We start from the raw sequence: 22,064 nt of genomic DNA, 5'->3' as shown, positions 1-22,064 counted from the left end.
CGAGTCCTACGGGAGGAAAGCTGGGCTGTACCGTTCGAGGGCGATGCTTGTTCAAGGGAGAAATTCAGCGGGCAACGTGGAACAGCAAAATTCTGTCGTGAATGACCGTGGGCTATTTATGAATGCTTCTTGCCTGGAAGGGGAAGGGCAGGCCAGCGACGTTAATCGCAGGGCCCATGTAAATAAGACACGCTATCTGTTGACGTGGAGCTGTCGGGCTGGGATAAGCTGGCGTTGAGCAGCTTGGATTTCACGGTGGACTACATATTAACTGCGCAAACAGACCTATCGGAATCTCGAGTCAGCCATTACAGGTGTGTGTGTGTATGTGGTCTGCCACGTCACATTTCAAGGCGAGAGGCTCCTTCTGACAGATAGACAAATCAAGGACGAAGTGCTCGCATTCGGGCTGCTATCGTTATACCAAGAAAACGCAGGAAATCACAAGCCACGGTTCGACACCTCACTAATGCGCAGTTCAAGGTCTTGAATTCTGAAGAAAGACTAAAAAAATTCTCTATGCTCGCTGCTTAACTCTCAGTTTCCTCGTCCTTAGCCAGTCCATGCTGTCTCAATAATGCATTAATCTCATCGGCACCCCAAAGGTGGTGGTAGATTCTTCCATCTTTGGTTTTCCCAACGGTTGCAAATTCGACTAGATTCAACTTAGTGACATTTCTTGAACTCGTTTGGGTAAGAAACTTACTTTTCTCGCTGCTCAGCTTCGTAGAGTCCATCGTTTTGCTCAAAACTTTCACTGCCAGAGCACAGGCTTCCTTGAGATCACTGTCCTCTTTATAGTCTTGTTTCAAGAGACTCTGAGCAGCTGCATTGTTGGCGCCAGCACTGGTCGCCTTCCAACCACCGTAGTTGCCGCTAGGATTGCTCTGGTATAGCTGGAACTGTCGGAGATGATCGTAACCAGCATAGATGAACGAAACGCCAAACGGTCGTAGACCACCATGCTGGGTGTACCCCTGCTTCAAATCACACAGACGGCGGACAAGTTGTTCACAGGGGATTTCTTCGTTGTACGTTAAGAGGTATTGTTGGGCGGCCTGGCGGGCGTAGTTGATGAGTATGTTGGCATCGGCATTCATTCCGGCGACAGCACAGATCATGTTACTAGTTTGCAGTAGAATGTTAATCAGGCTCTCTTAAACGAACAAATGATAGCCCTTTGTTGGAAACTACTTACTCATTCAGGATATAAAGCTTCTCTGCCGATGTATCCTGTTCCAGGAGCTTGCTAGTCACCTTCCTCTCTGCAGCAAGCACAATTCCATCTTTGGCCAAGATGCCGAGAGCCGTGCCAGCGTGAGAAATAGCCTCGAGGGCATATTCGACCTGGTAGAGACGCCCCTCGGGCGAGAAGATCGTAGTCTGTTGAAGTACACCCTACTGTCAGCCATCGTCAAAACACCCAGGCCGTGGACACTCACTCGTGAATCGTAGCGTCTTGACATTCTGCTGAGGATGGCAGTAGCCGATCAAGAATCAAGTTTTGGAAGAATAGTCGAAGCAAGAGTATGCTCTCAGATGGGATACTCAAGGCTGTCCTCAGAATGGTGGTGCTTGGATGGATGGAAGATGCGGAAAGGCAGAAGTAGCTGTCAAGCTCCCGAAGTACTAGGCAAACCCAAGGTGGTCGCGTTCGCCAAGCTCGGGCCACTCCGCAGATCGCATCAAATTGTGGTGAGGCAAAGCTTCGTACTATGTCTACACTCGCAGCGTGACTTTGGAATATCGCAGATTTATCTCACTATCAACCCCTCTTTCGTCTCACAGTGATCGAGGCCATCGGTGAGAGAATGCTGAAGTCGACGTATACACCCCCGCCTCCATTGCCACCTGGGTGGACAGAACATAAAGCCCCGTCTGGTAAGGAAATATACCTGACAATTCTTCTATACAGTGCGCCCTGACAGACATGCACAGGTCATTCGTATTACTACAATGCAGCAACGAAACAATCTACGTATAAACGCCCAACAGCGGTTCCTGTTTCCACAGCTCCGTCAGCAGAATCTGCGTCTACCTATATTCCGGAGAACCTTCCTCCATTTTCCTCTACTCCTTATGGGCCGTCCGTGGGAGCCAATCAGCCAAGTCTACCTTTCAAGAACAATGCATTCGCGCAGTATTACAGAGGCTACGATAGTGGCAAAGGTCGCGGAGGTCGGCGGTATCGTGAATCCAACGATCGCCCAAAGTCAAAACGTATCATCCCCGGTTGCACTCCATGGCTTTTGGTGAAAACAAGATATGGACGGCGCTTTGTACATAATCCAGAAACAAATGAGAGTTATTGGAAGTTTCCGGAACGTGTTCTAAAATGCGTGATAGAGTTTGATCGTGTGGAGAGAGAAAAGAAACAGCAAGAAGAGGGCGACACTCAACAGTCACGCGACGTCAGCCAAAAGATCGAAGAGGAAGAGGAAGAACGAAAAGAAAGATCTCAAGCTCAAGACATCCCTGCGGAAGCTGCAGCCAATGAGGAGCAAAGCGATGAATACGAGGAAGTGGAGGTGACCGACGATGAGGACGAAGAGCAGCTGAGCAAGCGAGTCCGGATGGAAGCGGAGGAAGGGGTTGATGATCGACCGTTGGAATTCAATGAAGAGGACATCGAATATCAGCTTGCGGCCATGGGCGAAGAATACGGATTGGACCCCGGTGAATACGGAGAACCTGGTGAGGAGGGTTGGGAAGAAGGCGTGGAAGGTCTTTCTCTGACTGATGAAGAAGCCACTGCACTATTTTGTGACTTGCTTGATGACTTTCGGATTAATCCGTTCACTACCTGGGATAAAGTCATCGAGGAAGGTCGCATTATTGAAGACACCAGATATACTGTGCTGCCAAACATGAAATCAAGACGCGAAGCGTTTGCTACCTGGAGCCGCGATCGTATACAGGAGGTAAAAGCACGCAAGCAAAAAGAGGAGAAGAAAGACCCGCGAATCACATACATCGCCTTTTTGCAGGAGCACGCCACGCCCAAACTATACTGGCCGGAATTCAAACGCAAATTCCGAAAGGAGGATGAGATGAAAAACACTCGATTGTCAGACAAGGATCGCGAGAAACTTTATCGTGATCATATAGCACGTTTGAAAATGAGCGAAAGCACTAGAAAATCGGACTTGTCAGCACTGCTAAAGTCAGTTCCTTTGCAACAATTGAACAACTCGTCGAATACTCAAGCTCTTGCTCCTGCGATTTTGACTGACATACGCTATATCTCTTTACCTCCTAAGATTCGAGATCCATTGATAGAAACATATATATCGACCCTTCCGCCTCCCCCTGAAGAAGAAATATCTGCTCTATCAGTCCAAGAACAACAAGAACGTGAGCAAAAGAGACTTGAACGAGATAGAAGAGAGAAAGCCCTAGTTGAAAGAGAGCGCCGAGTTGAAGAGGAGAAGCGGCGCCTAAAGGGAGACTTGCTCCATGGGAAGAAGCTTTTACGGCAGGAGGCTGCGGAAATTCAAGAAGCTATGCAAATTAGAGGCAGGGAAGGTTTGAAAAGTTATTTCCAAATTCAAGATGGAGATGAGGCTAGCAATCATGCTACCCAATAATCCCTTCGAAAGAGTTGGCGAAATGAATTTTATGTACCTATATTGCATGTCACGAAACGCAAAGTTATACACACAGGCCAATCAGCCTTGGAAATTGGCCAGTGTCTGCTGAACAAAACTGATATTCGTGATCAACTAATAAGTAGTAGAACAAAGAGTGGGTATTACATCGATTGCCGCATGATCCTCCCTAGTCACATCCATCATAATCTAAAACGGCTTATTACCGAAATCTCCAATCGTCCCAATCCGCGTCGTCATCGACTTCTTCACTCTCATCGCCGTCCAATTGCGTAGGTTCTTGCGCGTCTTCAAGAGTAGTGCCATTACTGTCCGTCAAGTTTTGTGCCCTCAGTTCCTCTCGTTTCGCCTTTAATCTTTTGACTCGTTCTTCTAATTGCTCCATTTCCTCGAATTCTTCTTCCAGAAGTCGAGCGGCGTCTTCTTTTTCTCCTTCAACATATTCCTCCCGTGCTCTAGCTTGCTCCTCCTTTTGTTTTTGCTGCTGAACAGCAAGTTCATCAGCTGTGATGGGAGCTGCCGAAATAGTCGCGGGCGCCGCAGTGATGGCAGGGGCTTGTGGAATACGAGTAGGCGCAACAACATCGCGTTGAAAGGCTGCCCATTCATCTTCATTGATTGTTTGATCAGGTTCTGGAATCTGTGATGGGCCAACCCTCATCGAGGTCTTTTGCTCGTTAGGACTGTTCGCATCCTGCCGGTCGATTTCGATGTCGGGAATGTTAACGCCGGGGTTTTCTTCCTCTGCGACATCTTCTGCGCCTTGATTCGACTCGATTAATGTCGCTTCCTTGATATCGTCTTCTTCTGGCGTCTGAGCATGAGCAGGTGTCGTGGGCCTTGACTTCTTGTGTATAGAAGGTATGGGGTGGTCAGTTCCCTCTATCTTGCGCTTTTTTGTTACCCTTGTTCCAGCGCTCCCACTCTGTGTAGACGACCCTCGAGATGCAAGCTCGCTGCGGAGCAAAGACCGCACATCAACCATTCTTATAAAACAAGATTTTTTGCTTCTGTTGACTAGATTATTATGAGTTTCGCAGTCTTGATTGAAACGCAAGTGAAGGTGCAAGCGCGGCTATGACGAGATGTGGCGCGTGCAAACAAATTATCACTAAACGTAACTGTGGCAGTGCGCGTTGTGGCGCCAAGCATCGGGCATTCGAGTCTTACGTAATCTCGTTCTCCGCATGGGGAAACTCGCACGCGGTCACATGACGTTTCACGCTAAGCCGCTCTCATCACCCGCGCTGCCAACGACTTTCCAGCTTCTTCTTCGACTTCCTTCTGTCACGACGCCTCACGCCACACCGCACTGCTACAGCAATTTCCCACCCAATACATTATTGAGCGATTTCTTATCAAACACGCGCCGATACACGACAAAGAACGCTTTAAACTGTATACTCGTCCCGACACTATTTGCCAGGAACGCGCCAAGCACTGCATTGCGCGACACGCAAAAGTGGTTTATCCCTTCTTCCACAGTACCGAGGACACACTGCATTAACTACACGTGGTTATTGCGCAGAGAACAGCTGTGAATTGGATAGTTGCTGGCCGTCGGGGGGTTGGAACCGCACACGCTTAGCATTGCGATTTGTATTGTTTTAGCCACTTGATGTCGTAGAGGCACTGGGTCAGCTGCGGTGTTTTGTGCTACTAGGGCTCGCAAAGCCTTTTTTATTACACGTAGAATTATTTACTGCTCATTACACCACAATACTAGTCATGGCCGGTAAGCATGCTCATTCAATGGCTATATTTGCCAGTTCCTCTCGGAAAAAGAAGAACAATCTGCTCAGGGCAGATGCGACGCATTCTGGTTCTTTCATCGCTTGTGAGATAAACACGCTAACAAAAAGCCTACAGACGAACCACGCAGGTCGGGCCGAGCGACCAAAGGCCAGCATAAGAATCTCGAACTGTTACAAGATATGCCCTCGAAGAAATCGAAAGCGAAAAGCCAGTCCAGGGAGAAGTCTGCGAAACCTTCCGCCGAACCAACACCAGCCCCGAGTGAGGAGGAAGAAATCATTCGATGCATCTGTGGCGAATATGAGGAAGAAGAGGATGTTGAGAGGGATATGATTTGCTGTGATCAGTGCTCGGCATGGCAACATAATGACTGTATGGGCCTGGAGTTCCCCAAGGGCCAGGAACCTGATCAGTACTTCTGCGAACAGTGCAAGCCTGAAAATCATCGAGAATTGCTGGAAAAGATGGCTCGTGGTGAGAAACCATGGGAAGAAGTTGCGCGACGGCGACAGCAAGAGATCGAGGAAAAGAAGGCTGCGAAGCGCCGAAAGGGTAAAAAGGGTGGCAAGAAGGGCGGTGCGAGAGCAAGCGATATCAGACCTGAAAGTAGTGCTCCATCGACACCTGCTGCTGCTGCTTCAGAGACACCTGTTGCGCCATCTGTATCCGTAGAAAAGGACAAAACTCCGGCTCCCGTCCCTGATGAGGCGCTTGGAGATACAAAGCTCAGTGCTCAAAAACGAAAGTTTGACGATCACAAGGAACCCTCAACGCCTGATGTTGTGAGTAGTTTAAAGGCATGCATACGGTACGATATTTGATAACTAACGATCGAATCCAGGGTCCCAAACAAAAACAGCAAAGACTATCAGAGCCGAGGAAGTCCGTTGAGAAAACAATCAAAGCACATCCTGCTGACTCTCGAAAGCCTAGCATCGCTGGTCCGGAGCTTCAAATAGCGGAGAAGCCTGAGGACATCAACAGCCAGGCTCGAAGAAAATGTGCAAGCTTTCTAATAAGCCTCTTCATGGACCAAATCAACGTGGCACAGAAACAACGCACATACATTCTACCGTCCGGGAAACAAGCGGATGATGTTGGACGACCTCTTGGTCTCTCCATTGAGCATGCCATGTATATGACTCTATGCGGTGGATCTGGTGAGCCGAACGATGCCTACAGAAACCAGCTGCGTACAATCACATTCAACGTGAAAAATAATGCCTCACTACGTGATCGCTTGCTCACAGGAAACCTCGCTCCCTCCACGCTAGCAACAATGAGTTCTCAGGACATGGCTAGCGAGGAACAGCAGCAGAAAGATGCAGAGATCAAGAGAGCGGCTGAGAAACAGCATATCATCATGAAGGATCAAGGGCCGCGAATCAGGCGCACACATAAGGGTGAGGAATTCATTGAGGGCGATGGCCAAGCAGGTACATCGGAATCGATCTTCTCATCATCGACTGCCGTTCGTCGCCCTACTATTGACGAGAATAGTATCACTGAAAGTCCAACTGGCACGAAAGGCGCCGTCGGTAGAACACAACCACCATCCGAGCATCTTCCAGCAGGGCAGCAACATGTTGCGTCGAATGGTGATGCTAATCGTGCTCACTCCCCCGGGCCGCCAACTCAGGATGGTTTGTTTCCCGAAGTGCCTGCTCATTTACACCAACCTTTCTCCGTAGGTGGCAAGGTCCAGGCAGACGAAGATATCGATAATCTTCTTAAAGACGAGGATGTGGAATCTCCCCCTTATTCACCAAAGGACTATCAAGGCAGCAGCGATGTTTGGTTTGGAAAACTCGTCATGAACCCCGTCGCAGAGTTCAGCTCCACTGGCAAACACGTTGCTGGTGCTGATCTCAGTGGTAGAATACCTTGGGGCCAGCTAGCACCATCGACCCTTGTCATCGATGGCAGAATTGACGTGGAACTGGCTAGCAAGTATCTTTGTGGCTTACGATTCAGCAACTCAACCGACGTGACGGTGGTGGCAATAGCAGCTCCCCATCTGCCAAATGAGCGTGCAGAATTCGACAAGCTGTTCAATTACTTCACTGAACGTAAACGGTATGGAGTGGTGGGAAAACATCAGTTGGCAGCTGTCAAGGACACATACGTTATCCCAATCGATGCTGGTGCGAGTGAGAAACCCGAGTTCATTCAGTTGTTGGAGAACAATTCGCTTGAAGATCCAACTCCCGATCGAATGCTGCTCATGGTATTTGTGGTCAGAACTAGCGATGTCGTACCCTCCGAGCAAGCGACACCGTATCATCCTGGTCAGGACAAGGGCCTTGCAATGGCCGCTGCCAGTCCACTGAACTTGACGCCTTTTGCTCAGAGTCAAGCACAGTATGTATCACCTTCACCCGGCACGCGGCAAGGCTCACAGTCAATACCGCCCACGAACCTGGCCGGATCACCGCCTTTGAATGACAAGGCCATGTCGCCCTCTTCTCAGCAGCTTCTGCAACAAGGAGTGAGTGCGGTGCCTCAGCCAATTCAAGCGCAGCAGCAAGGACAGATACCCTCGCTTCCATCTACACACCCACATCAGCCTTTGCTAGTTGGGCCTGCGGCTGCAGCTCACGTACTCGGTGCTCAATCAAAGGCACCGGCAATCCAAGAACTTTTGCAAAAAGCTCCATCAGCGGACGTTGCACAGTTGAAAATCGTTCGTGAAATCCTCAATCAAAATCCGGCTGCTGCCAATGACTATCCAGCTTTGATGGATTCTATCCAACAGTATACGTCTTCTTCATCTGGTAGACAAGCTCAGCCAGCTCCTGGGTTATAGTCTCGCCTGTGCGGCAACCATTTGCTTCTCAGTTCTCACTCAGCTTGAGACGTGAGAGAAACGGAGAGGAACACTGTATGAGCTTTTTATGTCCAACGTTTGTCTAATGCTTGCCTTCTTTTGTCAGCGATGTAGTCCGAGTATGATATCCCATGTTGTATTACTCTTTGTTTTTTGGTCCAACTCTCTTTTTCCTCTTGTCAATATGCGATCTACTCGGTCTGTTTTACTTTGTGCGGTGTCAATTTTCCAATGTTATTACTGCCGAGTCTGTTATGTGGTCACTGCGCTTGTCAAGGAAAAACTGCTTTGCTCTTCGACTATATATTTTGTAACTACCACCCATGTAACTGAGACAAAAAAAAAATAATGGAAATTGGAATGAACTCTGCTAGACGCCTGCGCTATGCGGTTATATAAAAACAATCAACGGAGGAAAAGAAAACATTGGAATCATCAAGACAATAGGCATTCGACGTATTACCATCTGTTCCCTCCATAACCACCACCACCTCCTCCTCCTTTCTTCCTATAGCCTCCTCCGCCACCAGATCGTCCATATCCTCTACCACCGCCTCCTCCACCTCCGCGGCCTCCCCAGCCTCCGTCATCGCCGTATCCATCGTCATGTCTCGCCGCGGGCGGTCTTCCTTTCAGCTCCGCACTGAGTTTCTTGTATGTCTTGCGCATGTCCGAATAGCCCATGTGCATTTTTCCATAGAAGTGGTCCGCCAGTCGACGATCATTATCCAAACGACTTAGATACGCACCGCAAACGTCACAGACCTGGAGCTTTTGGTGACCGGAAGGGCCCGATGTATCCGACAACGTTTTGAGTTCGCGCTCGCACGTCTCCTTCTGGTGTTTTGCGGAGCGGATCCGGAAAAGTTCGTTCATAGCGAGCGACACAGAGCCCATTTCGCCGAGTACTGATACCTCCAGAAGACCGGAGTTGATGGTCTTCGTGTGTTCGGATATTTGTTTCAACTGCACCGTATCACGTTAGCGCAGTCAAAAGAAGAACGTAGACAGTGACTATACCAGATTATTAGTCTGCCGAATCTCATCCGGGGTCTTCTCCAGCCGGCGTTGGGCAGAATCAATGCGCCTGTCACATTCATCGATATACTTCTGTATGTCGCGCATATAATCGTAATCGAAGCCCCATTTAGCCTTGTCGCTGGCGGAAGCAGCCTCATATTCCGCCTTCAGACCTTCGCTGTGGACTTTCGGACACGGACCCAGATCTTGCTTGGTATTGGTAAACTGATCGTGCGGACACGTGCCAACAAGGTACGATCGACAGATCTTGGGGTCAGTGATGGTGAGCTGCGTGTTGCGAGACGCCGCTCCCAAGCCCATGAGCTGGTCGGCTGCAGTTAGGAGAAGATCAGTAATCAGTGGCTATGCGAGGGAACAGACGAAGCTCCATCCAACGTACCTCCCATGAGCTGCTCTAGCAGCTTCCTCTGCTCTGCCGCCATAATGAAGCAGGCGACTCAATATTTCGCGAAGGCGTTCTGGTCTTAAAAGCTCTGACTGGCTTCGCAGAGGCTTCGTTGCTCGTCGTCGTCGTGCTGGTTGACGGAGCGAATGCGAGGTTGATACTTTTCTGGCGCTAGTGGGCGGCCGTGGGCCAATCAGAAGCTGCAGCAGCTCCCTCCGGCAAACTACAGCAGAAATCCTCAACTCAGCGCATACAACAATTGTATGAGTATGTTGGAGTTAATAAAGAGTATCATATTTAGTAGTAACTACCTGCTTAAACAATAGATCCATGCTGTAATGTTCCCTGTTGTGCGGTTCATATCCTCCTTGCCGCCGGGTAGTTGTGGCCGTCCGCTCCTCTGGACTCTTCCAAGATGCTACTCACACTTCACGCCACTCTGTACGCAGTCGCTCGCTGTATGATGTTGGAATGAAGTGTTCTTTTCTCTCGCTCACCGCTGTCGCGGTGTTCGTCGTCGATTGTCTCGCTGCCACCGACTACCACGAACGGCTTGTCCTCCAGCCGCTCCCTGGCTCCTCGCTGCTGGCCTCGTTCAATTTCCGCAGTAACTCGTCCGCCTCTGCTTTCGAGAAGCAACATTTTCGCTATTTCCCTCGGTCTCTTGGCCAAATCCTGCAGCATGCTCACACAAAAGAACTCCACCTCCGCTTCACCACAGGCCGCTGGGATGACGAGAGTTGGGGCACCAGACCATGGGAAGGCTATAAAGAGGGCGCAACCGGCGTTGAGTTATGGGCATGGATTGACTCTGCGTCCCAAGAAGAGTGAGTTCACCCAATGCAGGTTCTTTGTGTGTTTATATGCGCGCTGCTTACTGATGATGATTTGACTATGCAGTGCTTATGCGAATTGGAGCTCTTTAACTCAGTCCCTTTCCGGCCTCTTTTGCGCTTCCATGAATTTCATCGGCTCGACGCGAACTACAAGCCCCGTCGTTTCTTTTGAGCCTTTGGGAGACCATTCCGGCCCTGATCAGTTGCATCTTCTTCACGGCACCCTGCCTGGCGAAGTGGTGTGTACAGAGAACCTCACTCCCTTTTTAAAGATGCTCCCGTGCAAGGGCAAGGCGGGTGTCTCTAGTCTTTTTGATGGACACAAGTTATTTGATGCCTCGTGGCAAAGCATGTCTATCGACGTCAGGCCTATCTGTTCCTCCGAGGGAGAATGTCTGATTGAGATCGAACAGAGTGTCGATATGGTTCTGGATATTGATCGATCCAAGCGTCCTCGGGGTACGTGTATGGATATACATTCTGGGGTATAATTTGCTAACAAAATCGTCAGATAACCCTATCCCTCGTCCAGTTCCATTCGAGCAACTAGCTTGCGACCCAACAAAGCCTTATAACTCCCATGATACCTGCTTTCCTCTAGAAAGAAAGTCGGAAGCCGGATGGACACTTTCTGAAATATTTGGCCGTCCTATTAGAGGGCATTGTCCTTTGACCGACGACAATGGCGTCAGCACGCAAACAGTGTGCTTAAAAGTGCCTAGCGATAGATCCGTCTTCACGACGCCTGGGGCAACGGAAATAAGCGATCCCAGCGGCGTTTCCAGGTGCTATATCTTGTCAGCCTCCAACGACTTCGACCTCATACTGCCAGAAGAGGAAGCCAAAACCCAAGTCCCTTTACAACAGGGGGTTTTACATGCCGAGCGGACCATCATTGGACACGGGCAAGAGCGAGGCGGCATGCGAGTGATTTTTAGAAATCCGTCGACTGTGGAAAGCGTTGATTTTATCTACTTTGAGTCATTGCCTTGGTTCATGCGTCCGTATCTACATACTCTCCAGGCTACCGTGGTTGGCAACGACGGCATTTCGCGGCAGTTACCTGTCTCGGAGATCATCGATGGAATTTACTATCGCCCTGCTGTCGATCGTGAGAGGGGCACCCAACTCGAGTTGGTACTATCAGTGCCAGCCGACTCGACAGTCACGCTTATCTACGACATCGAAAAGGCTATTTTACGCTACACCGAGTATCCTCCCGACGCAAATCGGGGGTTCAACGTAGCACCCGCTGTGATCAGAATCCTTGATCAAGAAAACCATTCGTCCTCAGTATACCTGCGGACAACAGGCCTACTACTGTCGCTTCCAACGCCAGATTTCAGTATGCCATATAATGTCATCATTTTGACCAGCACAGTCATGGCGCTAGGGTTCGGAAGTATTTTCAATCTTCTAGTCCGACGCTTCATTCCTGCGGACGAGCCGGCCTTGCGCGCCTACGGTCTGAAAGCTCGACTGGCAAGTAGGCTTGTTACACTACGTGATCGAATAAGAGGCAAGGCGTCTAAACCGAAAGAATAGCCCTTTCATGAGACAGATTTGAAGTTGTATGTTTATAGAGTACCAGAACAGATGCATAATAATATGTGCTCCGAGTCCATTGCAGCTCACTTTCTTGCTTCGCTCCACGCCATATCCTTTCTCATTTGGTAAATCTGTAAACACAGTCAGGCTGCTAGCACACTCTGGAAGAGAAAGCAGACAACTCACCGATCCACAGCTCCTTTCAAGAACGAACTTCCCATCAAATGGTCCGGACCACCAGGTTTGCGTCCCATAAAGCTATGGTCTTCCGTGTCGCAAGTCTCCTTGAACTCGCTCGCACCGTCCCCGTTGTTCGGTCTCTCGTTGCCAAAGCCCCCCGACTCGGCCACTCTGAAAGCCGTATGTGCTTGCGCTGCGCCCTTTTGGTTTCGCAAGCCCAGGAATTCGCCGGATGACTCGGCCGGGTTGAGGACACTCGTGTGTCCGGGGCCTAGATAGCTGCTGCTACCCTCTGCGCCGTTGATGTTGGTGTTGGTGTTGTCGTTGTCTTTGATGCCGCCCATTTTGGACTTGGTCTAGGTCGCTCATCTGAGAAAAGAGGACTGACATGGTGAAAATATCCAGAGATTGAGGTGTTCCTGTTTTGATGCATTGTCATGTGATATGATATCACCGTGAGCAAAGAGTCGGGCTTTGGTCCAACCAGCGTTGAGTATTTGTTCCACTATCGGATTGTATATAGGATTTACTATATGGTGCAGCTAGTGTCCTGGTCGTCAAAAACGGCGTTGACATATTCATATACACGCTATGCGTACGTATTAATACATTATAGTCATTCCCAACTGTAGGGAGGGTATCAATCAACTATTGCGCCTCGCTTCTCTCGACTTGCTCTGCCCAGCTCCCTTCTACTGGCGATAAGGATGTGTCGGGCGAGAGCACTCTTTCCAATGCAGGCGACTTGGGTTTGTCTCCATTCTGCGCTGGCGTAGCTTCCTTAGATGGAGGGTTACGATTGCCTGGGAGCGCTGGAAACTCGCTTTCGCTGTTGATTCCCGGTACTGACTGTGGTGCTGGACGGTCACTGGCATTCAAAGAAGAATTGCCTCTGCCACCTCGGCCTGCACCGCCTCGTCCTCGTCCACGGCCGCCTCTACCCCGGCCACGGTCTCGAGTACCAGGAGGGAGTTCGTCCAGCCACTCTGGACTATCGCTGTGTTCGCGTCGTGGAAGTCCAGGAATAGCACCGTGCATTCCACGACGAAATTGGCTGCTGCCACCTCGACGGCCATTGTAGTCGTCTTCCTTCTTCTCAGCATCCCATTCCCGGCCTGTTTGGGCGCCAAGTTTGCGCATCCTGTTGCGCTCGCGCTCGTTGTCCATAGCCTTGCGGTTCACTAGTTCCTGGCGTCGCTTTTCAATCGCAACCCTTTCTCTTTCCTGGAACGAGGCTTCGTCGGCCTCTGCGCGAGCGTGCGCCGCTGCTTTCTTAGCAGCGTTGAGTTTAGCAGCCGCCATGCGTTCGGCTAATTCTTCCTCGGTGAGTTTTGGCTAGTATGGCCATGTCAGCTCATAAAACGTCGAGCCTCCTTCGAGACTTCCAGTCATACCTTTTTGACTCCACCGGTACCACTGCGATCACCGCGCACCGCCTGTACTCGCGCACTCTCTGCCTTGGGTGTTGTTTTGCTTTCATTGTCATCCTCCTTCTTTTCCTCGCCCGCCTGCTCGTCCTGCTCGGAAGCTTCAGTATCCTTCGCTTCTGCCCCTGCCGCTTCTTCCTTGGGGACGTGTTGTTCTCGTTTGGGTCCGGTGTCTGAGCTACCTCGGCCACCGCGCCCTCGTCCCCGACCCCGTCCCCGACCGCCATCAGCAGGCGCATTCCCTCGACCGCGTCCTCCTCGATGCCTTGTAGTGGTCGCCGTTGTAACAGGGTCGGGTTGTTGCGGGCCGACATCCGTAGGCTCCAATTCTTGCTCTGTGGGCGCCTCCTCATCAACAGGCTGAACCTCCTGTGCGCCTGTGATAGGGATGATTTCGTCGTCAAACAAATCGTCCGCTCCACGGGTCTGAGCAAACTCATCGACTGCAATAGCAGGGTCTGCCGCGTGGTCCGCCATTTCTCCGTATGTCGTCGAATCGGGGCGACGCGAAAAAGAAACAGTCGGTCAGAGTCAGCTCGGGGAGGAGAGTTGGTGGTCGGTATTGAAATCGACGAGACGATCGCTCGAAGCAATAATTAGTCGCAGTCCCAAAGGAAAGAAAGAAAGACTGAGCGCGAAGGAATTGTAGGGTCTTTATATATAAGTGCGGTACAGGCATAGGTTGAGTGTTCCAGAGAAAACCCGGGAGATCAAGAACCGCCGTTATTTATCCAAAGCGGTATGTATGCGGGGTGTACCAGCTGCAGAGCAAAGGCGTGGCAATGCACGCAGGCAACACTCACAGGGCCAGGACGACGGATATACAGGAATTGGCAGCATGGTAGTATGCAGCAGAGAGTAATTTTATTTTTGTTGGGGTGTTTCAATTCCAACAATCTGGAGTGTTACTGCCTCAGGCCCACACTTGCCCAAACGGGTATCTCCGCAGTATCTTCATTCATCCATGTATAATTATGTACCTATGCTGGTATAAAAGAGCAATCGTGGCGTCACGTCTACGCAGAATTATCGGGCCATTGAGCGTACAGCTGCCAATAGATCACCTAGAAAAGGTCGCCTATCTCTTCAAGGAATTTAGTCAAAGGCGTCAATCATGCAATCCATTCTCCCAGGAGAAATGTGAAGTATCCAATCAATCTGAGAACGAATAGGATTTGGGTTGGGCTCGCAGAATGACATGTAGAGTCAGCCATACGAGCCAGTCACAGAAAGACGAGACTTTCTTTGGCTACGGAGAAATTAACAGCCTCTTTACAACAGAATCACTTCCTTTCAAAAAGGGGAACCCTAGAGCCCCTTTCCTGACCGGTGCCCTATTCCCTCGTGTCCTTGAGACATTGTTAGCTACCTACGTATGATAATCACTATACAGACAAGGAATTGACAGGCTCAAGTCATCTCTTACTTTTCCCTTCTCTGCTCGGGTCTATACTGGTAGCTCCTGCTGAAAAAGTTTTGTCATGTTCAACCTTGGAATATCAAAAGGTTTCTTGGGCCCAGCAGATGTAGCAGCCATCCTGGAATGTATACGTATACATCTTCGCCAACGGTGACTTTAGGTCAAAGCACAGAGAGCCAGTCTTCTTTTACATGTTTCCAGACTTGTGATTGCTACAGGAATGCAGGACATATCCATACAAACAGCTGTCCGACTACAAATACAGTGATTGCCCGTTCGGTGCTCAGTTGTAAATATCTAAGCTCTGATTATCATTAACTGTGTCAAGCTACGAGGAAATTGGTTCACTTATCGCTCGGAGAAGAACATTATATAGTCAACAAATAGTAAATTATCTGGAACACGATCGCACAAACCAAATAAGGTACAAGTATTTGGGAACGACACATCTTGACTCTACCAATTGACCTTGACGCCTACAGGGAGCGCCCATACCTGACTATCAATCTCGTCTTGACATGTACCCAAGCTTGATTGAGTGGACTCGGTTACACATTGCTTGGTTAGTCTGTTCATGAGGTATCCACTAACTGAATAATCCCATTGCTGCGCCAGGTTGATAGGAACAACTGCGCATGGCTCCAAGATTGCCTGATGGTTTGTCGCTGTTAGACACAGACTTGTATCAGACAGCGGGCTGACAGTTCCCACAAGTGGCTCAATTTGCCAGACCTGCTCATCTGTTCCAGAGAAGGCATCGAAGGCGATTTGCCCATCACTACCAGCAGTGAGGCAGTTTGACGAAGCATCGTTCCAGATGAGGCCAGTTGGTTTAACAAGGTCCGCGAGTATAGCCGAAAGGGAGATTCGATAGACCGCAGTCGCATGCATGGGCAAGTCCGTGATCTCCAGTTCGTCTTTGAAAACAATATTCTTGCCTGTCCATAGGTCTTTGGCTGTATATTCAACCTTTATGCCCAGTATTTCCTCTACCAGACCAATGCGGGAGACACTAATGTTCGTACTAGCTGTATAGTTACCGGTGTTGAGAACAGTCACCAAACGATCGCCATTATCCAAGCTCTTCGTCAGCACGTCAAATGTATCGTCACGGCTCACCAAGGTAGCTTGCTGGGCCAGCTTATCCTGGTCGACGGCGATCAGGTCCGCGTTTTTCAAGTACGACAGCACGTCTTCTGGCAGCTCAGGAATCCAAGCACTAATGATAAGTGGCGCTGAAAAAGAGGCCCAAAGAGCAAATTGAGACCGCTTCTCGTCGAGGGAAAGTGCAGGATGGTCTGCAATCAGGAAATCCGGGTCATTAAAATAGCCGGGGACCTGATAACGCGCGAGCTTGATCTCGTAGCCGTAATTTTGCATAACGCTACCCCATGGACTAGTGACGCCATCCCATGAAGTCTCGTTCAACGCATACACCATAATGTCAGACGAGTGCCTAGCAAGTTCTCCAGTATAGGGCACGTAATCCATGGTTGTGTACCAATCGGTCAAATTATCCGACCCAGTGATCCATTTTGAAAAGTAGGCAGGAGCTGACTGGGAAAAGATCAGTGGGTCAGACATGTTGGTAAAGGCTTCATGCCAGGCCAAATAGATCGAATGATACTCGGCTTCGGTCGCAGGAGAGACATTGCAGCCATCCACTTTCAAATAGTCAATCCCCCATGATGCGAACGTCTCTGCGTCGATGGCTTCGTAGCCGTATGAGCCGGGATAACCACCACAGGTGACATTTCCCGCATCTTCGTAGATGCCAAAGTGAAAGCCACGCTCTTTCAAATAACTTGCCAGCCAGGGTAGCCCGTTAGGGAAGATAGTAGTATTCCACATTAACGTATTTTGTTCAGTGCGGGTGTCTTCCTGCCAGCAATCGTCGATGTTGATGCGGTTATAACCCGCAGCAAGCAGTCCCGTAGATACCATGGCGTCGGCGGTTTCTGTGAAGATGGTTTCATTGATAACACATTGGAAGCGCGCCCAGTCATTGAACCCCATGGGAGGAGTTGGCAGTAGTCCGGGATTTTCAATTGAAGCGCTGCATCCGGAGATCAGCCATCCGCTAACTGCTGCAGCCGCCTGCAGCAGAGATGTAGGCTTTCTGTGAGAGTGCATCTTTGTTCCGTTTGTTTTCGTTGAAGACACATTCAAGCTTGTCTCCAAACCCGGGGCAGGATCTTATTTATCTACTGCTTGCATGTAGGTATACGATAGTGCTTGGAGTCCATGATTAGAGTATCTTATCAAAGTAGCACGCGTTACAATGTTGCAATCCATCATAGCTATGAGCTTAAGCTTATATTGTAGTTATCATGTTGAGCTTACTACGTAGTGACTTTAACTACACGATAGCGTTATCTTATCATTCAAAGCCCCATAAAAACCAACGCACTATATCTCTCCTCATTGGTTGATCAGGACCAGGGGAGCGGCCCGGCTATCGCAGTCCACGAACACCAATCATATTGCTTACTTCTGCGGGTCGTCGACGTGACGAATCTGCAGATTCCGAGGTTAAGGTGGAGCCTCCTTTGGCCAATAGAAAGCCAGGATTTTAAAGCCAGAAAGGTGTAACGTATCAACTTTAGTTGGCAGTCATCGAGTTATCTCAAGCCAGCATATTCACTTATCACCTTCAAATACCAAGAATATAAGACCAAATCTTCTCCCGTAGAATCTTAGTCTTTTCTGTAACCCAGTTCCTTGTTATGGCGCAGCACAAATCAGGTCAATACAACATAGGAACAAAAGGACTTGTAGTATTGTACATGTTCGTATCAGTCGTGAGTTATGGTCACAACTGAGGATTTCGTGATTCATGCTACGTTGATCCACAATAGCGCTTACAATTGACAGCGCTCTCTGAGTCTAGCCTAGCGGCGTGATTGCGGCGCTGTATTCTCCACGCATTGTCACCGAATCGGCGAATCTTATTGAATTATGTCTTGATTGGAGAGCCAATGCCAATGGCGAAAGTATTGGAGAAATATTTTTCACCTTCATTGGTGCACAGAGGTGTGTTGTGGTAATGCAAGATAGTTCCAATCTGTCATTGCATCTCTTAAAGCGTTCTTCTTTCTAACCTCCTTTTTCGTCCCCCGTGAATATCTACTCATTATTGGTATAAAACGGAAGTTAGAGATATTGTCCATATGATGATTCGGCGACGAATTCCCGCTGATGGACTTACGTTTACTATCTACACTATAACTGGCTCTTGAAAAGACTAGTCAACTAAGATCTTGTGGATCTTTCCTTACAAATTTAATACCATAAAAATAAACTCTGAACATTCCCCATACGAAGGTCGGCACATCTGCTAGCAGGTTTCGAGCTATCGGAAGTTAAAAGATAGGGCTCCAGTCTAAAGAACGTCATTAAATGCATTCAAAATAAATATTCAAAGCTTTAACGAGTAGACATAAGAGAAAGAGCCATGAAACCTTCCTGGCATACTTTTGATAGGTGCTTTGTATGATTCGGAGATGGCCGTTAAATTTCTGGCTGAGCTGGGTATGATTGCCAATTGAAACATTTGAGTGTACGAGCCACGAACCCTAACTAACAGTTGGCGGTGCTGGCACATACAATCTAGCTAGGCGCAGCTCTCTCTCTCTCTCTCTTGCTTTTTACCCTATTTAATGTTCGCGAGCCGCTATTCCCATTTTTATGCACGTTTATTTACCAAGTGAACATATATACCCCATATCGTACCTAGGCAGGATACTATCAACCTTGGAAAACGCTGCCCGGAAACATTATATCGACGACAATGAACATAGTGATCGGCCAGTTGAAGAGCTTAAAATAGCTAAGTCCTAGGACGAGAAATGACTATGCAAAATTATTTATCAAAATCCCAAAATAACCATCACGTAGACCGAGAGTGAACAAAATTAGATTTAAACCGAGCCTCTTGTGAAAGCTGGCGGTACTATATAGGTTCTCTCAAATTTCATGGGCAAAAGTAGTTCCAAGTATGATTTTACGCATATTGTCAAACTGGCCAGGCTTGACCAATGCCAGGTTCGGACATGGCCTGGCAAAGCCGAGTTGAGACGGCGCAGTTCCTTTAATAGAACGACGGTCTATATATACATATACGCCCACATAAATATAGCAACAACCTGAATGGATATTGATACAAGAACCAAAAGGCACCGTCGAAAACCAACAGACCAACAGAATCTCACGATCCGCCTTATCTTGTGGCACAGCGCGCGCTTATTCCATGTCGAGTCGTTCATGCGGCGTCACTCGCTTTAGTGGGAAAGAAAGACGAATCACGACCTGTATTCGATTGGCACAATGCATGCTTTGCCATCCACGATCCAGGTGAAAAAAGAAACTATTAATAAACACTCTATTTCCAAGCAAATTTGCACCGGATATATCCAGTTTTTTTTTCTTGTGATCGTTCGGGTTTGTGTAACCCCACAGCAAGTCGAAGTATATAAGCCCCGGTCTCCATGGACATTAATACATGCAGCATGCATACATACATACATTTATATTTTCAACTGAAACCTTTGTTCAAAGAGCCGTAGCACAATGCCTAGCCCAAAGACACCCTTGGACACTCTTCCTTGCTCGCTACCCACGAGGGAGATTCCCCCGGGTATCGATCCAGCCTCAATATGTCAACAGGCATTCGATAACAAGAATATCGCCAAGTTATGCGAGACTGACTTTATCAAACATGCCATTTGGAGGGACATGTTTTCCCTGAGCAGCACTCTTCGCACATTCTACTCTGCCTCGGCCATAGTGTCTATCTGGCGCTCGTTATCCCGAGAGCGAGGAGCAACAGCGTTCGAGGTCAAACCCGGAACTGCATCTGTGAAAAGACAAGGCTTAGCGTCAGGCCCGCAGGTGTCGTGGATAGAAGTGTCGTTCACGTTTAGCATGGCACAGCCCCTAGAAGCCTCGTGCTTGGGATATCTATGTCTGGTATTTGATGATAGCGACGAGAAATGGAAGATATGGATCATGGGCACCATACTAGACCAGCTACCTGATTTTGCAGATGTTGATCGTCTGGATCCAGTCGAGTCGTCGGCACGTTTGGACAATGTTCATGGAAATCGAAGCTTGTCAGACAACTCACATCAGCAACACGACTATGGCTGTGTCATCATCGGCGGTGGTCAAGCAGGCCTTTGCACAGCTGGGCGTCTGCAAGCTTTGGGCGTCTCATACATTTGTGTTGATAGTAACGACCGAATAGGCGACAGTTGGAGAAAGCGATATGATTCATCGAAGCGTATGTTCATTCCTTTTTTCTGAATCCCGCTAAAGCTTTATGACTTACCTCTGTCTCGCTCAGTGCACACAATACGGGAATCATCTCATCTTCCTTTCGAAAGGACCTTTACCCCCGATTACCCGCAGTGGTTGTCTAAAGACGATATTGCAGATGCATTCCAAGCATGGAGTAAGAAATATGGACTTGTGGGTTAACTTAACCCTTAAAAAGCACCTATAATAGTGACCACCTTTGTTGATGATCCATTTATTTCCATAGACGCCCCATATCTGGCTTTCAACAACACTCGAGTCGGGATCATGGAATGAAGTGACGAGCAAGTGGACATTGCATCTACAAAGGAAATATCACTCGGATTCAGGGGTACAGCGGTCTGAATTCATCACAGTCATGAGCTCGCACGTCGTCCTGGCTATCGGCGTCAACTGCCATGTACCTTTGCGCCCCGACTATGCAAACAAGGTTCGTTTTGACTTTGATCAAGTCTGGAAAGGAAAAGAAGTAGAAACTTGCTAACAACACCAACAACCCTAGTCAGAGTTCCAAGGTATTGTAATGCATTCCAAAGAATACAAAAATGCATACAAATGGAAAGGAAAGCATGGAGTTGTGGTGGGTACCGCGAATACAGGCAAGTCTTTCTATCTTTCATGCTCGCTCATGTCCATATTGACACTCTTATTTCTGTCTAGGACATGATATTGCCGAAGACATGCTCGACGCCGGGCTAGCTTCAGTTACAGTTGTACAACGCAGCAAGACATGTGCGTATCCACATCCTAAAGTCCATTGAATAAGAACCAGGATGTCTGTCTGACCTTGTTACAGTTGTGATGCCGCAAGAAAACTACATGCATTGGGCAGAAAGTATCATTCCCTATCGATTTATTTCATTATATGTCTTCCATATCTACTAACACATGGTATCTCTAGCACAATACAATACCGACACAGACATGAAGATATGCGACATAAAATGCTTCGGATACCCGTACGCCGTCAACCGGAATCTAGGGCTATTAGCTAGCCAGCTTCGACAAAAATATCAACCCGACTTATACTCTGACCTGAAAAAAGCTGGCTTCTTGCTTGAGGAGCATGATGATATCACGCGCCATCTTTGCGAGCGGCTTGGAGGACATTACATGGATGTCGGAGCGTCGAAGAAGATTGCTGATGGATTGGTTTGTTCTCCTCTCCTGTTGAATACATGTCTGGACATGTTAAGAGCCAATCCCACATTAACAGCTTGAGTAATTGTTCCCAGATCAAAATGAAAACCGGCTGTCTACCAACATCCTATACCAAAACCGGTCTCAAATTCGACGACAACACCCATCTCGACGCAGATGTAATCATCTTCGCAACCGGCTTTCTGGCAAATATGGGGGATATCGTACGTAAATTATTTGGCGACCAAGTGGCCAATAGAGCAGGTGATTGTTGGGGTGTCGATAGTGAGGGCGAGATCAAAGGCGCATTTAAGCCGACGGGACGTATGTGATACACATTCTCTCTCTCCCTCATTTATATTATCCCCGTGGCAATATTTCTATTTTCGCTGACAATTACTTTCGGCACAGAACCCGGTTTGTGGTATATGGCTGGTGGAATCAATCATGCAAGATTCTTCTCTCGATTTGTCGCGCTGCATATCAAGGCTGCACTTGAAGGGAGGCCTATGCCTGTCTTTGATGCTAAACAGTCGAGTATTTCACCGAGACTGTGAAAGGAATATATCTAATAATCCAAT

At 48.6% G+C, this 22,064-nt stretch overlaps 10 protein-coding genes across 10 annotated transcripts; 4 read left to right on the top strand and 6 right to left on the bottom strand.

The window, feature by feature from the left end:
- Positions 1-530: 530 nt before the first annotated feature.
- UA08_08976 (putative proteasome subunit alpha type-3) lies at positions 531-1,466 on the bottom strand (the record flags this gene model as incomplete). Its single annotated transcript, XM_020264032.1, has 4 exons — positions 531-655; positions 707-1,125; positions 1,199-1,383; positions 1,443-1,466. 4 exons carry the CDS (start codon positions 1,464-1,466, stop codon positions 531-533), a joined length of 753 nt encoding a protein of 250 aa, XP_020115868.1.
- A 345-nt stretch (positions 1,467-1,811) lies between these two features.
- On the top strand, positions 1,812-3,587 carry UA08_08975 (hypothetical protein; the record flags this gene model as incomplete). The annotated part of the gene is made up of 2 exons (XM_020264030.1): positions 1,812-1,881; positions 1,939-3,587. The coding sequence occupies 2 exons, from the start codon at positions 1,812-1,814 to the stop codon at positions 3,585-3,587; spliced, it is 1,719 nt and encodes a 572-aa protein (XP_020115869.1).
- Positions 3,588-3,810: 223 nt separating this feature from the next.
- UA08_08974 (hypothetical protein) lies at positions 3,811-4,593 on the bottom strand (the record flags this gene model as incomplete). Its single annotated transcript, XM_020264029.1, has 1 exon — positions 3,811-4,593. The coding sequence occupies one exon, from the start codon at positions 4,591-4,593 to the stop codon at positions 3,811-3,813; it is 783 nt and encodes a 260-aa protein (XP_020115866.1).
- A 743-nt stretch (positions 4,594-5,336) lies between these two features.
- On the top strand, positions 5,337-8,169 carry UA08_08973 (hypothetical protein; the record flags this gene model as incomplete). Its single annotated transcript, XM_020264028.1, has 3 exons — positions 5,337-5,343; positions 5,478-6,145; positions 6,205-8,169. The coding sequence occupies 3 exons, from the start codon at positions 5,337-5,339 to the stop codon at positions 8,167-8,169; spliced, it is 2,640 nt and encodes an 879-aa protein (XP_020115867.1).
- Positions 8,170-8,649: 480 nt separating this feature from the next.
- On the bottom strand, positions 8,650-9,653 carry UA08_08972 (hypothetical protein; the record flags this gene model as incomplete). Its single annotated transcript, XM_020264024.1, has 3 exons — positions 8,650-9,156; positions 9,211-9,542; positions 9,611-9,653. 3 exons carry the CDS (start codon positions 9,651-9,653, stop codon positions 8,650-8,652), a joined length of 882 nt encoding a protein of 293 aa, XP_020115864.1.
- Positions 9,654-10,087: 434 nt separating this feature from the next.
- Positions 10,088-11,997, top strand: UA08_08971 (hypothetical protein; the record flags this gene model as incomplete). The annotated part of the gene is made up of 3 exons (XM_020264013.1): positions 10,088-10,443; positions 10,517-10,911; positions 10,964-11,997. 3 exons carry the CDS (start codon positions 10,088-10,090, stop codon positions 11,995-11,997), a joined length of 1,785 nt encoding a protein of 594 aa, XP_020115865.1.
- A 121-nt stretch (positions 11,998-12,118) lies between these two features.
- On the bottom strand, positions 12,119-12,524 carry UA08_08970 (hypothetical protein; the record flags this gene model as incomplete). The annotated part of the gene is made up of 2 exons (XM_020264002.1): positions 12,119-12,131; positions 12,187-12,524. 2 exons carry the CDS (start codon positions 12,522-12,524, stop codon positions 12,119-12,121), a joined length of 351 nt encoding a protein of 116 aa, XP_020115862.1.
- Positions 12,525-12,828: 304 nt separating this feature from the next.
- Positions 12,829-14,084, bottom strand: UA08_08969 (hypothetical protein; the record flags this gene model as incomplete). The annotated part of the gene is made up of 2 exons (XM_020263991.1): positions 12,829-13,515; positions 13,575-14,084. 2 exons carry the CDS (start codon positions 14,082-14,084, stop codon positions 12,829-12,831), a joined length of 1,197 nt encoding a protein of 398 aa, XP_020115863.1.
- Positions 14,085-15,483: 1,399 nt separating this feature from the next.
- Positions 15,484-17,160, bottom strand: UA08_08968 (Alpha-galactosidase A; the record flags this gene model as incomplete). The annotated part of the gene is made up of 1 exon (XM_020263980.1): positions 15,484-17,160. The coding sequence occupies one exon, from the start codon at positions 17,158-17,160 to the stop codon at positions 15,484-15,486; it is 1,677 nt and encodes a 558-aa protein (XP_020115783.1).
- A 2,436-nt stretch (positions 17,161-19,596) lies between these two features.
- Positions 19,597-22,040, top strand: UA08_08967 (hypothetical protein; the record flags this gene model as incomplete). The annotated part of the gene is made up of 9 exons (XM_020263969.1): positions 19,597-20,308; positions 20,372-20,496; positions 20,570-20,773; positions 20,846-20,858; positions 21,004-21,075; positions 21,140-21,178; positions 21,245-21,495; positions 21,579-21,807; positions 21,895-22,040. The coding sequence occupies 9 exons, from the start codon at positions 19,597-19,599 to the stop codon at positions 22,038-22,040; spliced, it is 1,791 nt and encodes a 596-aa protein (XP_020115782.1).
- Positions 22,041-22,064: the final 24 nt, after the last annotated feature.

Source organism: Talaromyces atroroseus, assembly GCF_001907595.1.
Source record: "Talaromyces atroroseus strain IBT 11181 chromosome Unknown scaffold_17, whole genome shotgun sequence".
NCBI lineage: Eukaryota > Fungi > Ascomycota > Eurotiomycetes > Eurotiales > Trichocomaceae > Talaromyces > Talaromyces atroroseus.
Note: the sequence above shows the minus strand (reverse complement) of the source record. Positions and strands in the feature narration are given on the sequence as shown.